Consider the following 14,628-nt stretch of genomic DNA (forward strand, 5'->3'; position numbering starts at 1 on the left):
CATGACAGACTATAAAGTACATTTACGGACGGAGCCATCAACACAGACGACCCACAGCAATCCCAGGTCAAAGCTCACATGCTTGTGGCCATTGGGACAGGCAACCATCGAGATCCAGTCTGTGCCAGCGGGGTTGGACTGAGAGACGCCAGTTCTGCAAAATGATGGTTTCTTGAATGCAGTATTTGATTTATATCAGAAAATTATTCTTGAAAAATTCATCACTTTGTACATAAAAAGTTTTATTAAATGATGACAGTTCATTTCACCTTTGGAATAAGAGCCCTTGAGCATTGACACCAAAGACATTGCCATCAGTTGCTACTTCAATCATGGACAGAAGTCCAGGAATATTCACAAAGGAGCCGGACCCGGAACAGGCATTATCAGACACACCCTGAACAAGACCGAAAGAAACACAAACCAGTCAGCCGTAAGAAGAAATTGTTTGCTGCTTCCACACAAGTTTCTTTATTTCTTTAGTTATGTCAGAAAATTAAATGCTGGTGTGATGTTTACTTTATTGCTGTACTTTTAAAAACCTGGTGTATTTGTACTCAAGCCCCTGTATTTAACATTGTGACATTACCTTCATGATGAAGATTTGGTCAACGAGGTTCACTCCCCAACAGCTGTACGGGCCACAGCTGTAATACTTCAGCTTTCCATTAACTTGAACCCAAGGAACAGAGCTGGATGGTAATTTGTTGTTAGCATCCATGTTTAAACAAAATATGTCATCATACATATTCACACCTGCAACATTCTGATCTCCTCCAGCATCCACCTGTTTGAGAAGGCCTAACAGTACAAGCAACAGGTTGGATGAAATATTAGTCAGTTTAACTGGAAGAATAACGGTTATGCTCTATTTATATTTTTTCATTTTGCAGATGCTTTTATCCAAAGCGACTTACAAGTTAGGAATACAACAAATGAGTCATTGTGAAGAGGCAAATAGACACAAGAAGTGCTCACAACACAAGTTTCAGTTACATTGCTTAGAGTAGCATAACCCAGCAAGCAATAGCCGTCATTTCACCATGTCAGTTAACTATAGACCCAATATTGTCCGGCTATGAGTAACCCACTTTTAGCCAAAATAATCTTTTATTTGGTTACATGTCGTTTTTGCCCAAAATAACTTGCGAGATGTATGATATTCCATCATGTAAGCGATGTCAACAGTGATTACTAGGTGTTTGGTTTCATATACGTAGGCTGTGCATAGACAAGATTTATAGCTCGTAGTCAGACTGTCATGATCACCAGTTAGCCACTAGAGGGCACTCCAACACGGACTATTGTCTCACCTTTTGAACTTCATTTCCCATAACCCACTTCCCACACTCATTATCACTTCATTGCACCCAGCTGTCTTGTATTATGTTATTAGTGTTCTGTCTATTTAAACTGAGTTTGTTTCCTCTTTTGTTATGGAAGTTTTGTTTATTGTCACTGGAGTCTCTGTTTGTTTTATGGCCTGTATGGACTGCTTCTGTGGATTTTGACACTTGCATGTATGGACTATGTTTCTGGATTACCTCATTAAAGCTGCACATGGATCTAACCTTCTTCCGTGCCTTCCGTGACACAGACCGGCTATTTGTAGCCCACCTATACTTAGTGATGGGCAGAGCGAGGCTTCGTGAAACACTGAAGCAGTTGAATCAAATGTGCCGTGATGATTCGGGGCTTCGAAACAATCTGACACTTGACTCCACGGTGACCCCTAGTGGTCAAAAGAGTGTAAATGCAACAAAACTCAAACTAAACATGCAGTAAAAACACCTTTTACAAATATATTGCAAATGTTTTATTGAAAGTAAAATCTATTAAATGCAATTAACTAATTCTCTAATAAGATTAGGCTACATATAGAGTGACTGCATATCTGTTCTTTTATCAATTTTCAAGGCTTGTTTCTCTGTTCCATGGCTCAAGCTAAACAGGCCAATAAGGGATTAATAACTACCATTATTCATTTTAATTATTCTAATGTCTAATTAAAACATCAACAAATTTTTAAAACTGATCAGAGATCAGGTAAAACCCATAGACACTTGTTCAATGCTTCTCAGTGAATCTGCATGATTCATGGGTTAACTTTATCATCGCCCTCTACCGGTGAACCACTGAAATTTCGAACTGTTTTGAAATGTTTCGAAACAGTGAGGACGTAATGAAGCCTCGTTCACTAAAATCACGTGACTTTGGCAGTTTGATACACGCTCCGAATCACTGATTCGAAACAAATGATTCATGAAGCTTCGGAGCTTCATGAAGCATGTGTTTCGAAATCGGCCATCACTACCTATAGTCAATCCTGATTTATTGTATTGGTTGGACAGGAAGTGCATGAGATGGTTGATATCCCATCATGTTTGCAATGTCATGATATCTACAAGATTTAAGTGGCATTTCATGACATGGTCTATCTGTTTTCACGATTTAGCTCTGAATTGGATAGGCTATGTGCAGACCTCCGTGAAGTTGGCACCCCATAAAGCGAAATAATCCCCAAAAATATGTCATTCGTTTGTGCTACGTTTGTGCTGATTTGTGCCGCAAAAACGAACGTTTGTGCTGGTTTGGTGTTTGAGATATTAAGCATTATTTTTTTGGTCGTGTGACGTCATTCTCCACCCCATGTCGTTCAAATCGCTTCAAACCGGTGCCATTCGTTTGTTCTCGATTTGTGCTGGTTTGTGCCGCTAAAACAAACACTGTAACTGTTTTCCTTCCACAGATATAACAAATATAATTCGGGAGCTGTGACGTCATTCTCCACCCCACTTCGTCTAAATCGCACGAAACTGGTGTCGTTCGTTTGTGCTCGATTTGTGCTGGTTTGTGCCGTTAAAACAAACACTGTATCTGTTTTCCTTCCACAGATATAACAAATATAATTTGGGAGCTGTGACGTCCACCCCATGTCGGTCAAATCGCTTCAAACTGGTACCATTCGTTCGATTTGTGCTGGTTTGTGCCGTTAAAACAAACACCGTATCAAAGACCTCTTCTTAAATATAACGAAAAAATGTTTTATTAACAGTTATGTAGCCTAACTCTCCACACCCCATGCCATCCATATTGCTCCAACACGGTATTGTTCGTTTGTGCCGGTTTGTGCCGTTAAAAGAATCCCTGTAATTGATTACCCCTTTTTTTTTTTTATATATATATATATATATATAGGCCTAATAATAAAAAAAAAATCTCCTCCCCGTCATCTTAAATCGTTCCAAAATGGTGCTGTTCGTTTGTCCAGGTTTGTGCCGTTGAAAAGTACGAAGACCCCTTCTTAAATGGACTAAATTTGTGCCAGATATTGTCACAACCACTTAGGCCTACATGTTACCTGACTACTTCTGGAACCAGGCGTGTTCTATGCTGTGCTATAGCACTGGGACAGATATTTGAATAAATAATTATAATAAAATACAATACCATTGCATGGTAAATTTTCAAATACATGTTTAACGTCTTTCTGCGCCCTTCAAAAACATTAAACAATGCATAAAGGTCTGCATACGGAAAAGATGTATGCACTGAGACTAAAAAAGTCATGTGTGCAGGGTAATTTACAGGTTAATTTAAAATTTGTTTGGCACGTCAGAGAAGGGAATTCTTTTATTAATTATTGTGCAATCAAGAAACCCAGAGGAACGCGTGTATAACATTTGAACACATCGATTCGCATCTTCCGCGGACAAAGATAAAACGCTGCAACTAACAGGCCTCTTGTGGAACTGCTTATGCTCAGATTATTTCATCATCTAACTGCAATTCACCTTTCAAACAAACACAGACTTTAATCACTGTCCATGTAAAGTAGCCTATAGGCGAAGGCAATTTTCTTTAAATAAAACAATAATAATGAAGAAAAAAAACAAATACACTGTATAAAGTGAATTGCAATTGTTACATTAAATAGAACGAGTTAACGGATAAAATTAGTGTTGTTTATAAATTAATTCATATGATTTTGAGTCCTTGTTTTTCCCTTCTTGGCTGGAACCAGTTAATTAGGCCAAGGTGTTTAGATTAGACTACTTTATGTTTAGATGTTTAGATTGACTGTTAGACTATATTTCGATAATAATCAGGCTGCAAATCAAATTGTATGTCATTTATAGCTCATTCACCAAACAGTCGCAATTGTTTGTGCCGATAAAAGTTTTATTTGCTGCTTCGGTTTATAAATATTAGACATTGATTGAATTGAATGACACTGAAATCACTTAGGAGCAATGTGATTTCAAATTAAGTCTCTGCTTTCCTCCTTTTCAGTGACAAGCGCGTGTCAGAAACGGAAAGTTGTGCAGCATCTGTACGTGTAATTCGTTCAATTAATTAGCCTACGTCGAAAAAAAAAATGCTTTATTTAAATTTGTTTCGAATGTGTGGGCGGCCCCTAAAATACTCATTTTGGCTATATGTGGTCTAAAACAACATTGAGGAAATTTTTATTTAAAATAATTGGTTTTAAAACCTCCATGATGCAACATGTTTCACTCACTATTACAAGAAGATTTTTTATTTTTTATAAATAACAATTTGTGTTTCATTGGAAAAACCCAAAATATCAGAAAACAATGGAAGGGATCGCGCCGGCGCCTCCGCGGACAGATAAGTGTGTTGTTGTGCTCTGCACGAGACAGCTACAGTAGCAAGAAATATATGAAACAACCAAATAGAAAAATTGTAACTAATATACAGAGCTGTAGCCTACATCAGATGAACTGCGTGATGGGACATGCAAGACATGCTGAGTTTGATTTGTGTATGATGATTTGTGTACCGGGAGTAGTATTTTCTATGATGATTCCATATTTCTTTGAAATATGAAACTGTTATTCTTGTTTTTGTTTGTTTCTTTGTTTGTTTTTACATATTATGAGAGAAAAGAGTCCGATGTTTTTTATTCAATCTTTTTTCGTTTTTGGCTAAATATTTTACAAGTGTAAAGTTAGGCTAAAAGTAAACATTTATTTAACCTTTTACTTGAAGACTTAAAATAGATTATTTAGGCTATTAAGCTTTTCTGATTCTTCATTCAGGCTAGTGAGTTAATGCCTGTAATTCAATGTCTTACATTTTAAAAACCGAAGCAGCACAAACGAAAATTTCGCCGGCACAAACCAGCACAAACAAATGAGACAGTTTTGGCCAAATTTGGAGCATGTGGGGGGGCTGAGTGACCTGAAAATGACCTATACATTTTTTTTTATATATATTTTAAAAACCAAAGCAGCACAAACGAAACCTGTTACCGACACAAACGATTTCGAGCAAATTTGGAGCATGTGGGGGGCACCGGTTTTAAGCAAACTGAATGTAAAAAACATTTTTCGTTAGGCCAACTTTATATTTAAGATTGTCATTGTTGCTTTTTTTTTTTTTTTTTTAACGGCACAAACTGAGCACAAACGAACAGCACCATTTTGTAAAGATTTAAGAAGACATGGGGTGGAAATGATTTGGTTTTTATTTTATTTTTTATTTTTAAGTCAAAAAGTCATCATTTAGGGATTCTTTTAACGGCACAAATCGAGCACAAACGAACAATACCGGGTTGGAGCAATTTGGATGGCATGGGGTGTGGAGAGTTAGGCTACATAGCCTAACTGTTCATAAAACATTTTTTCGTTATATTTAAGAAGAGGTCTTAGATACGGTGTTTGTTTTAACGGCACAAACCAGAACAAATCGAGCACAAACGAACGTCACCAGTTTTGTGCGATTTAGACGAAGTGGGGTGGAGAATGACGTCACTGCTCCCGAATTAAATTTGTTATATCTGTGGAAGGAGAACAGATAGTGTTTGTTTTAACGGCACAAACCAGCACAAATCGAGCACAAACGAACGACACCAGTTTCGTGCGATTTAGACGAAGTGGGGTGGAGAATGACGTCACAGCTCGCGAATTATATCCGTTATATCTGTGGAAGGAAAACAGTTACAGTGTTTGTTTTAACGGCACAAACCAGCACAAATCGAGCACAAACGAACGACACCAGTTTCGTGCGATTTAGACGAAGTGGGGTGGAGAATGACGTCACAGCTCCCGAATTAAATTAGTTATATCTGTGGAAGGAGAACAGATACAGTGTTTGTTTTAACGGCACAAACCAGCACAAATCGAGCACAAACGAATGGCACCGGTTTGAAGCGATTTGAACGACATGGGGTGGAGAATGACGTCACACGACCAAAAAAATAATGCTTAATATCTCAAACACCAAACCAGCACAAACGTTCGTTTTTGCGGCACAAATCAGCACAAACGTAGCACAAACGAATGACATATTTTTGGGGATTATTTCGCTTTATGGGGTGCCAACTTCACGGAGTTTATGTGCAGTCTGCTTTTAGTCCACCTGGCGAAATCAAGGCAATCTATAGTCTAATTTTACGGCTTGGCTATTGCCCTAATTCATACCAGCAATGAGCGTAACCAAAATAGTATGCAAGTGTACATTTAAAACAGCACATTTTTGCTGTCACACAATCATACACATTCTACTATACTATTTCACTATGCAACTGTGGGTTTGTCGCGTTTTGGAAAGAAAGGGAGAAAAAATGACAGAATAACACGACGGATATCGCATTTTGCGCAAAATCAATAAATGTCTTTTCAATACCGACCAGATACAATACTGATTTTGGCGGAAACTCTTTTTTTTTTTTTTTTTAAATGGCGTCTATAGCGTTTAGGAACCACACTCTTCATTTGATGACTACTCTTGGGTTATGGTTAGACGTCTATTAGATTTTCACTAACAGCCCAAATGTAGCCTTATTTTAACTTTGACCCATATTCACTGCGTAATAGATTAAAAAATGCAGTCGTCTAATAGCCGTCTAATTGATGACTATAGTCTATTCTTGGGTTATGTTAGACGTCTATTAGATTTTCACTGACAGCCCAAATTTTGCCTCGTTTTAGCCTAGACGGCCGGACTGTGTTTTGATGGCTATTCATAAAATTGCTTGCTGGGAAGGTAGAATAGGGAGGGATTAAAGGAAGTGAAATCATTCAAGAAAGCATATTTATAACCCAGTTATTGTAATTTCTACTGTATAATAAGTACAAAGTATCTACATGCAGAACAGGACTGTAAAATAAAGTGCTACAAGAATGACAGTAAGCTGATGTCATTGGTACTGTGATTTTAAAACAATGACTCCAAACTAAAATCACGTACATTAATAACAGATTAAACATATCTTATGATTTCTGTAACTCTTTACCTGTAATCTGCACAAGGCTGCCACCCCGCACCTTAAAGATGTTGTTTGCTGTATCCACCCCAAACTGACCAGCAGGACCAACACTGAAGTGCTTTACAGACGTAAAGACCTTTGTGAAGACGTTATTAATCAGGTAGAAAACTTCATTTTGATCGTTCACTCCAACCACTGAGCCTGCCCCAGCGTCTATCTGCTTCAGGGTGCCACAAATCATTTCACAGTTTAAAGCTGTGAAAACATGGTGCACAATAAGTACAAATAGACACTTTTAAAAATGTACGGAAGAGGATTAGGGCCAAGCAATATTAAAAAAATAAAACCATCTCGAGATTAAAGTTGTTAAATTCCGAGAAAAAAAAAGTTAAATTTTGAGAAAGGTTGAGATAAAATGTTGCCGGTTAAAGACCGCAGTAAAGATAGTTTGCGGTTTGATATTCAGATTTCTTTTGGCTATAAATACGCAGTGCGCTGTCATAGACATGCAAATAATACCGAATATCGTTCTCCATGATTTGTGAATTAAGGTGACGCTGTCCTTTGGGCTGAAATCAGGGTTTTTTTTTTCGTAGCGACTCTTAATTTTATAATGGCTATAGCTCCAAATGTTGGACACTTAGAGGAATGAAACTGGTGTCATCTTCACCAGCTTGATCTGTGAATTTTTTCACAGCAAAGCTCTTGTCCGTAAACCCCTTGGTAAGACCGCCAGTAAGGAATGTGAAATAAAGGCGTTCTTCATGTTTAACGTCTATTACCAATGAACAGGCAGACTGCTGGAATAAAATAACATTGTTTTAGGTCGAGCTCGATTTGTGAAAACTTTCACAATAGCATTTTATCTCGTGGTCGTGTTTCTCTTTGCTCTGCCCCCCATTTTTTGAATAATATGAATAATATATATATATATATATATATATATATATATATATATATATATATATATATATATTATATAAATGACCTTGTACAGATAATGTACATCACTATTCTCATTTTTGAAACTTTCACAGTTCAGTACGGGTCAGCTGACCATTCCCTGGGTCACTAATATCGTTATTCTGATCTGTGAAAACTTTCACAGTTGAGTTTTGGTCAGCTGACCCTTCCCTGGGTCACTAGCGTCACTTTTCTGAACTGTGAAAGTTTTCACAGATCAGAATAGTGATGTACATGACCCAGGGAAGGGTCAGCTGACCAAAACTCAACTGTGAAAGTTTTCACAGATCAGAATAACGATATTAGTGACCCAGGGAATGGTCAGCTGACCCGTACTGAACTGTGAAAGTTTTCACAGATCAGAATAGCGATGTTAGTGACCCGGGGAAGGGTCAGCTGACCAAAACTCAATTGTGAAAGTTTTCACAGATCAGAATAGCGATGTTAGTGACCCTGGGATGGGTCAGCTGACCCGTACTGAACTGTGAAAGTTTTCACAGATGAGAATAGTGATGTACATTATCTGTACAAGGTCAATTATATATATATATATATATATATATATATATATATATATATATATATATATATATATATATATCAAATTATACAAAAAACGGGGGGCAGAGCAAAGAGAAACATGACCACGAGACAAAATGCTCTTGTGAAAGTTTTCACAAATCGAGCTCGACCTAAAACAATGTTATTTTATTCCAGCAGTCTGCCTGTTCATTGGTAATAGACGTTAAACATGAAGAACGCCTTTATTTCACATTCCTTACTGGCGGTCTTACCAAGGGGTTTACGGACAAGAGCTTTGCTGTGAAAAAATTCACAGATCAAGCTGGTGAAGATGACACCAGTTTCATTCCTCTAAGTGTCCAACATTTGGAGCTATAGCCATTATAAAATTAAGAGTCGCTACGAAAAAAAAACCTGATTTCGGCCCAAAGGACAGCGTCACCTTAATTCACAAATCATGGAGAACGATATTTGGTATTATTTGCATGTCTATGACAGCGCACTGCGTATTTATAGCCAAAAGAAATCTGAATATCAAACCGCAAACTATCTTTACTGCGGTAGAATAACCGTCATTAAATTATGAGAAAAAAATAGTTTAATTTCAAGAAAAAAGTCTAGATAAAATGTTGAGAATAAACTCGTTAAATTACAAGAAAAAACTTGTTACATTTCGAGAAAAAAAGTCGAGATAAATTTGTTACGAATTTTTTCTCATAATTTAACGACTTTTTTCTCATAATTTAATGACTTTATTCTCAACATTTTATCTCGACTTTTTTCTCGAAATTTAACGATTTTTTTCTCGAAATTTAACAACTTTAATCTCGAGATGGTTTTATTTTTTTTATTATTATTGCTTGGCCCTAATCCTCTTCCATACGCTTCCTTCACACTAAAAACTCCTGGGTCAAAAATAACCCATTATGGGTTATTTTTGACCCAAATCCTGGGTTAAAAAGGGACCAACTAATTTCTGGGTTATTTCAACCCAGAAAAATGGGTTATTCTTTTTGACCCAAATTCTGGGTCAAATACCTGACCCAAATTTTGGGTTAAAATAACCCAAAATTGTAGTTAATATAACCCAACTTCTGGGTCAAAAGAACAACCCCAATATCTGGGTTGAAATAACCCAGAAATGAGTAGGTCCCTTTTTAACCAAAGGTCAAAAATAACCTAACTTGGGTTACTATGCCAGTATGCCTTATTTCAGAAAATAAAACTTCAGGCACTTACACACTTCAAGCACTTTTACATTTTTATTGCATTAAAATTAAATTAAACTCTACATAAACTCTACACACTTGGACCTATTTATCTTAGGTCACACTGTAATAACATTAGACATTAGAAAAAATAGAAAAATAAACAACTCATTCTCTTTCAAACATTTGACAACATTCAATAACTGGATTGAACTTGAGGGACAAGAGTTTTGATAGTGTCCTCATCTAAGAGAAGAAATGCCTCCTCATCTCTGTCTTCACCTGAAGGACAGAAAACAAGACAACATGAGTATTGTTAATAAGTCGAGACAATTGTGAACCACTCACCGGACACTCTGATTATCAAGCTAACAAATAATCACTTTTATGGGAATGCTGTTTTTTTTTGTTTTTTTGTTAAAAACAACAACAACAACAAACAAAAAAACCTGGCCCAATTTGCTAGTTAACTAATGTGGTTCTTTTGCAGCACTACCCATTTTGTGTGAATGACAGTCTATACTGTCCATCTTTTCTTTCATTAACAAGTGTAATAATGACATTAATGCGAAGGTAAATATCTGGCCCATTATTATGAATAACAGCTTAAAGACAAGGCACAAGTATCTTTTAACTATAAGGGTTATTATAGAGATGCATTCCCCACTGTCGAAGAAGTTGTGACTGTCACAAAATCTTGCACTGACACATTTAAGCCATATTAAAGAAAAATATTTAGGTATAGAGAGATGATATGAGGGCAGTTAAAGGGATAGTTCACCCAAAAATGAAAATGTGATGTTTATCTGCTTACCCCCAGGGCATCCAAGATGTAGGTGACTTTGTTTCTTCAGTCGAACACAAATGATGATTTTTAACTCCAAACGTTGCCGTCTGTCAGTCTTATAATGCGAATGAATGGTAACACAATTTATAAGAGTCAAAAAATATGCTTAGACAAGTCCAAATTAAACCCTGCGGATCGTGACGACACATTGATGTCCTAACCGTGCGTTCACACCGCCGCCGGCGAGAGCGTCAACAGTCACCTTGGCCGCCCTGCCAACAACGCTGTACTGTTCGTTCAAACCGATGGGAGGGTCAAAGTAAATGACAAGTTGCGTTAACCAATCGGAAGCCTGTCAAGCGAGGACATCTACATTCCGATTGGTTGCCGCCGAACCGCGTCATAGCTCATTACCATAAAGTTAACCTGATTTCAACTCTCCTCGCCGCTCTCATCGCCCAAAACGCGCCGCGCCGCACCGCTCTCGCCGGAGCTCGCCGCCGTGCTCTTATTGAAAATTAATGACTTCCTGTCACTTTGACGTTCTCGCCGCCGGCGGTGTGAACACACAGTTAGACACAAAACGATCGGTTTGTGCAAGAAACCGAAAATGATTTATATCATTTTTTACCTCTAAAACACCACTATGTCCAACTGACATAGTGGTTTCTCAGACAAACCGATCGTTTCGTGTCTTAGGACATCAATGTGTCGTCACGTGCCGCATGGTTCAGTTTGGATTTGTCTAAGTATATTTTTTGACTCTTATAAATTGTGTGACCATTCACTCGCATTATAAGACTGACAGACGGCAACGGTTGGAGTTAAAAATCATCATTTGTGTTCGACTGAAGAAACAAAGTCACCTACATCTTGGATGCCCTGGGGGTAAGCAAATAAACATCACATTTTCATTATTGGGTGAACTATCCCTTTAAAGAGTAAAACGCTCACCTCTAAAATTCTCTATCAGCTCAGACATCCGCCACTCAGTTAGCTTATCAGCGACAAAGCTGTACATTTAAAATGACCTGGAGAAAACAATAGAGGTTAGCAACAATTTGAAGACTTGACACGCTTCTTTAACTCTCACTACTCAGCACTGTATAATATGATAAGCACAGCGCAGCTGGTTATTCTGTAGCCTCGTCGCTCTAGCCACGGCTAAAGGGGGTCGCACACCGGAAGAGAAGCGTAACGTTATATTCAAACACATTATTCTCTATGAGTGTACACACACCGGCGGCGCCCAGCAACGGTTCAGGACCTTGTTCAAAATCCTGCAGCGCCACAGCGCGCTATGTAATGTTACATAGATTTATATTAAATTTACACTTATTTGTCTCAAATCGTCGTTAATGTATATACTGACTTCACCATGTGCTGCAATATAAAGTTAGTTTTACATTAATTTACAGAAATCAGCTGCATGAATACAAATTGCTGATGTTATTGGATTTTCAGGTGATATTCTCCATTCAGTTAACGGACGCTCTGAGGTAACTTAAAGTGTTCAGACTGCAGACTCAGCAACGGTTGTATTTAATTATACAGTACACTCATAACATACTGACATTATCTTAATTCCACAATGTCCTAAAACATAACAATATTGCTGGCCATAAACTGAGAAAGTACACGATACCTCGAGTTGTTCTAGACGCGGCGCTTCTCGTCCGGTGTTCAACCCCCTTAACGCGGCATGAAGTCGCCACTAGCTGCACGTACCTATCGTATTATTACCAGTATTATAACAATGAGATAAGTACAGCACAGTTGTCATTTCCTTCTAAACACATTAAATAGGTCACACGTTTCTCAACTATGTGTAAAAAGCATTTCAACCATTTTGACACCTAATTTCATGAACTTATCGTTATTTTTAATCATTCAAATTTGGCTGGGTGGTTAATAACACTTTCTTATTTAGTCTGACAAATTCAAAACACACATTTATTTTGACTTTACACGGACTTTAAACTAGTTAGATGTTGTTGCGATATCCGCAGGCGGCTACATGCTCACCACAGAATTACCACGGTAAGCCATGGTCATTTTTTTACAAATGGTGCTAAACTAGCAACGGGGACATGGACACAGAAAACTTTACGTTACATTGACACTGAAAATACTTGCTTACCTTGAATACGCGACGAAGTTGCACCGAAGAAGCCCAGACCAAAACGGATCGAGTGCGTTCAAGTTCAAGTGACGGTTATTCCAAACGACTGTTGTGAGAAAATTCCAGAACAACAGCGGGGGGCAGGGAGAGGGGCGTTACTCTTTGAAAAATAACCCAGAAAACTAAACAACCCAGGAATTGGGTCAAAATATTAGCCCTATAACCCAGAAAATGGTTACTCTCTGAAAAAATAACCCATAATTTTAACCCAACACAAATAACCCAGAAAATGGGTTAAAGAAATAACCCAGGAGTTTTTAGAGTGTTAATAAAATTAATTAAATACTTTTATATTAAAATATAGCAAAAAAAAAATATTATTTTAAAATGGATTTTAATATATGTATATTTTTATGTTACCAAATCACATTAGTAGCTTACCCAGGGTGTGGATGAACTGGCAGCTGAAGAGTAGCAGGACGCTATGATACAGCTTCATTGTTCTGTTCATAACCAGAAATAATTTATATAAGTGAGTAAAACAATCAATATTAAAATAACAGTAATTAAAAGAAAATAACCTTCTCTTCATAGATCAGAATTCAGCAGTCAGTGTCCTCTTCTGAGATACAGGTACTAGAAACTTGCATCCAGTGTTTGCAAATGCTGTTGACAGATCATTTATATAGCCAAAATTTGTTTCCTGAAAAGGGGGGAGGGGCATGGGGTGATTCTACTTGGAACAATCATGTCATGGTCATGAAGACCGTTTGAACTCACTGTGCACATGCAACTCTCTACACCCAGGTGAAAAAAAAATACACTTCTATAATGTACTAAAAGTGCTCTATTTTTGCACACTAATTTTGTAATTAATATACTAGAAAAATAAAATTCTAGAAACTTCCAGGATTCTTTAGTACTTCTTAAGATAATCTTAAGAACATCTGTGTACAAGTGTACAAGTGTACTCAGCTGTGCAATTTTGAGACACAATGAGGTTCTAGTCCAGTCTAATTGGTAAAAATTATTTATATTTTATTTAATCATTATAAAAGTAACTAATTACCAGGAAAAGTAACTATTGCGTTACTTTAAAAAAAAAAAAAAAACGTGTCAATTAACTTGGATGCCCCCAATATTAAACATAAGACTAAAAATAAATTATTATTTGTTTAAGTAGACCTATGTTATGTTTTAAATTCATCTATTTGATTATGAAAACTGAACAACATGAGTAAGATAGGATACATCATAAGATGCACAATATATCGGGAGACATGGAGTGGGTCAGACATGATTTTGACCACTTCATTAAGTTTTGTTTTGTAGAAAGCCTTTCTTTAAAGTAAATTTCATTTTGTTAAAATTGTATCTTAATTTTAATCAACCAGTTTTCTGGATTTAATAAATAAGAAGCAAATATAGCAGACAATATAACTATGAGATGGAGAGTAAGCATGTTGGAGAGTAAACATGTTGAAGGAGGGATGAGTGTTATCCAGGTTGGAAAATCGCTATTACTGGGTAAAAACAAGAAATGATTTAATGATAATGGACTTATTTAAACCAATAAAGAAAATCATATAACAATAAAATTAAATTATGATATTGTCAGATCAGGGAATATCATGGGTTTAAGCCCTGAACTGCCCTGGATAACCCTCAAACCACATGAAATTTCACAGGTTGTGTTATCCCAAGGAGGACTGGGCTGTGTAAATATATGTTGTCTCTAACAAAAGCATTTCAAGGTTTTCCTGTACAGGCCAAAGCCATGCTGTCTGTCTGT

At 37.1% G+C, this 14,628-nt stretch overlaps 2 protein-coding genes and 1 long non-coding RNA gene across 3 annotated transcripts in view; all 3 read right to left on the reverse strand.

Moving 5' to 3' along the window:
• The window catches only part of LOC137027485 (fish-egg lectin-like), a 141,722-nt gene extending 128,256 nt beyond the window's left edge, over nt 1-13,466 (reverse strand). The window contains exon 1 of the mRNA XM_067395649.1: nt 13,418-13,466. Coding sequence (XP_067251750.1) covers nt 13,418-13,428 — 11 coding nt within the window. The 5' untranslated portion in view covers nt 13,429-13,466. The remainder of the gene's footprint in view (nt 1-13,417) is intronic.
• Nucleotides 10-13,373, reverse strand: LOC137027483 (fish-egg lectin-like). Its single transcript, XM_067395647.1, has 5 exons — nt 13,278-13,373; nt 7,262-7,489; nt 590-801; nt 270-397; nt 10-154 (listed from the first exon to the last, which is right to left on the reverse strand). Exons 1-5 carry the CDS (start codon nt 13,345-13,347, stop codon nt 10-12), a joined length of 783 nt encoding a protein of 260 aa, XP_067251748.1. The 5' UTR covers nt 13,348-13,373.
• LOC137027484 (uncharacterized) lies at nt 9,905-12,974 on the reverse strand. The gene is made up of 3 exons (XR_010896044.1): nt 12,855-12,974; nt 11,669-11,745; nt 9,905-10,209 (listed from the first exon to the last, which is right to left on the reverse strand). It is a non-coding gene; the product is annotated as an uncharacterized lncRNA (long non-coding RNA).
• Nucleotides 13,467-14,628: the final 1,162 nt, after the last annotated feature.

The sequence above is a fragment of the Chanodichthys erythropterus genome, chromosome 10 (assembly GCF_024489055.1).
Source record: "Chanodichthys erythropterus isolate Z2021 chromosome 10, ASM2448905v1, whole genome shotgun sequence".
In the NCBI taxonomy this organism is placed as follows: domain Eukaryota; kingdom Metazoa; phylum Chordata; class Actinopteri; order Cypriniformes; family Xenocyprididae; genus Chanodichthys; species Chanodichthys erythropterus.

Bases quoted from the DNA above. Each gene is read 5' to 3' on its own strand.
- LOC137027483 (XM_067395647.1), bottom strand. From the start codon at position 13,347: ATGAACAGAACAATGAAGCTGTATCATAGCGTCCTGCTACTCTTCAGC. The intron at 7,490-13,277 runs GTAAGCTACTAA...ATGTTTTCACAG, and splicing joins CCAGTTCATCCACACCCTGG to CTTTAAACTGTGAAATGATT. The intron at 802-7,261 runs GTAAAGAGTTAC...TTGTACTGTTAG, and splicing joins CAGCCTTGTGCAGATTACAG to GCCTTCTCAAACAGGTGGAT.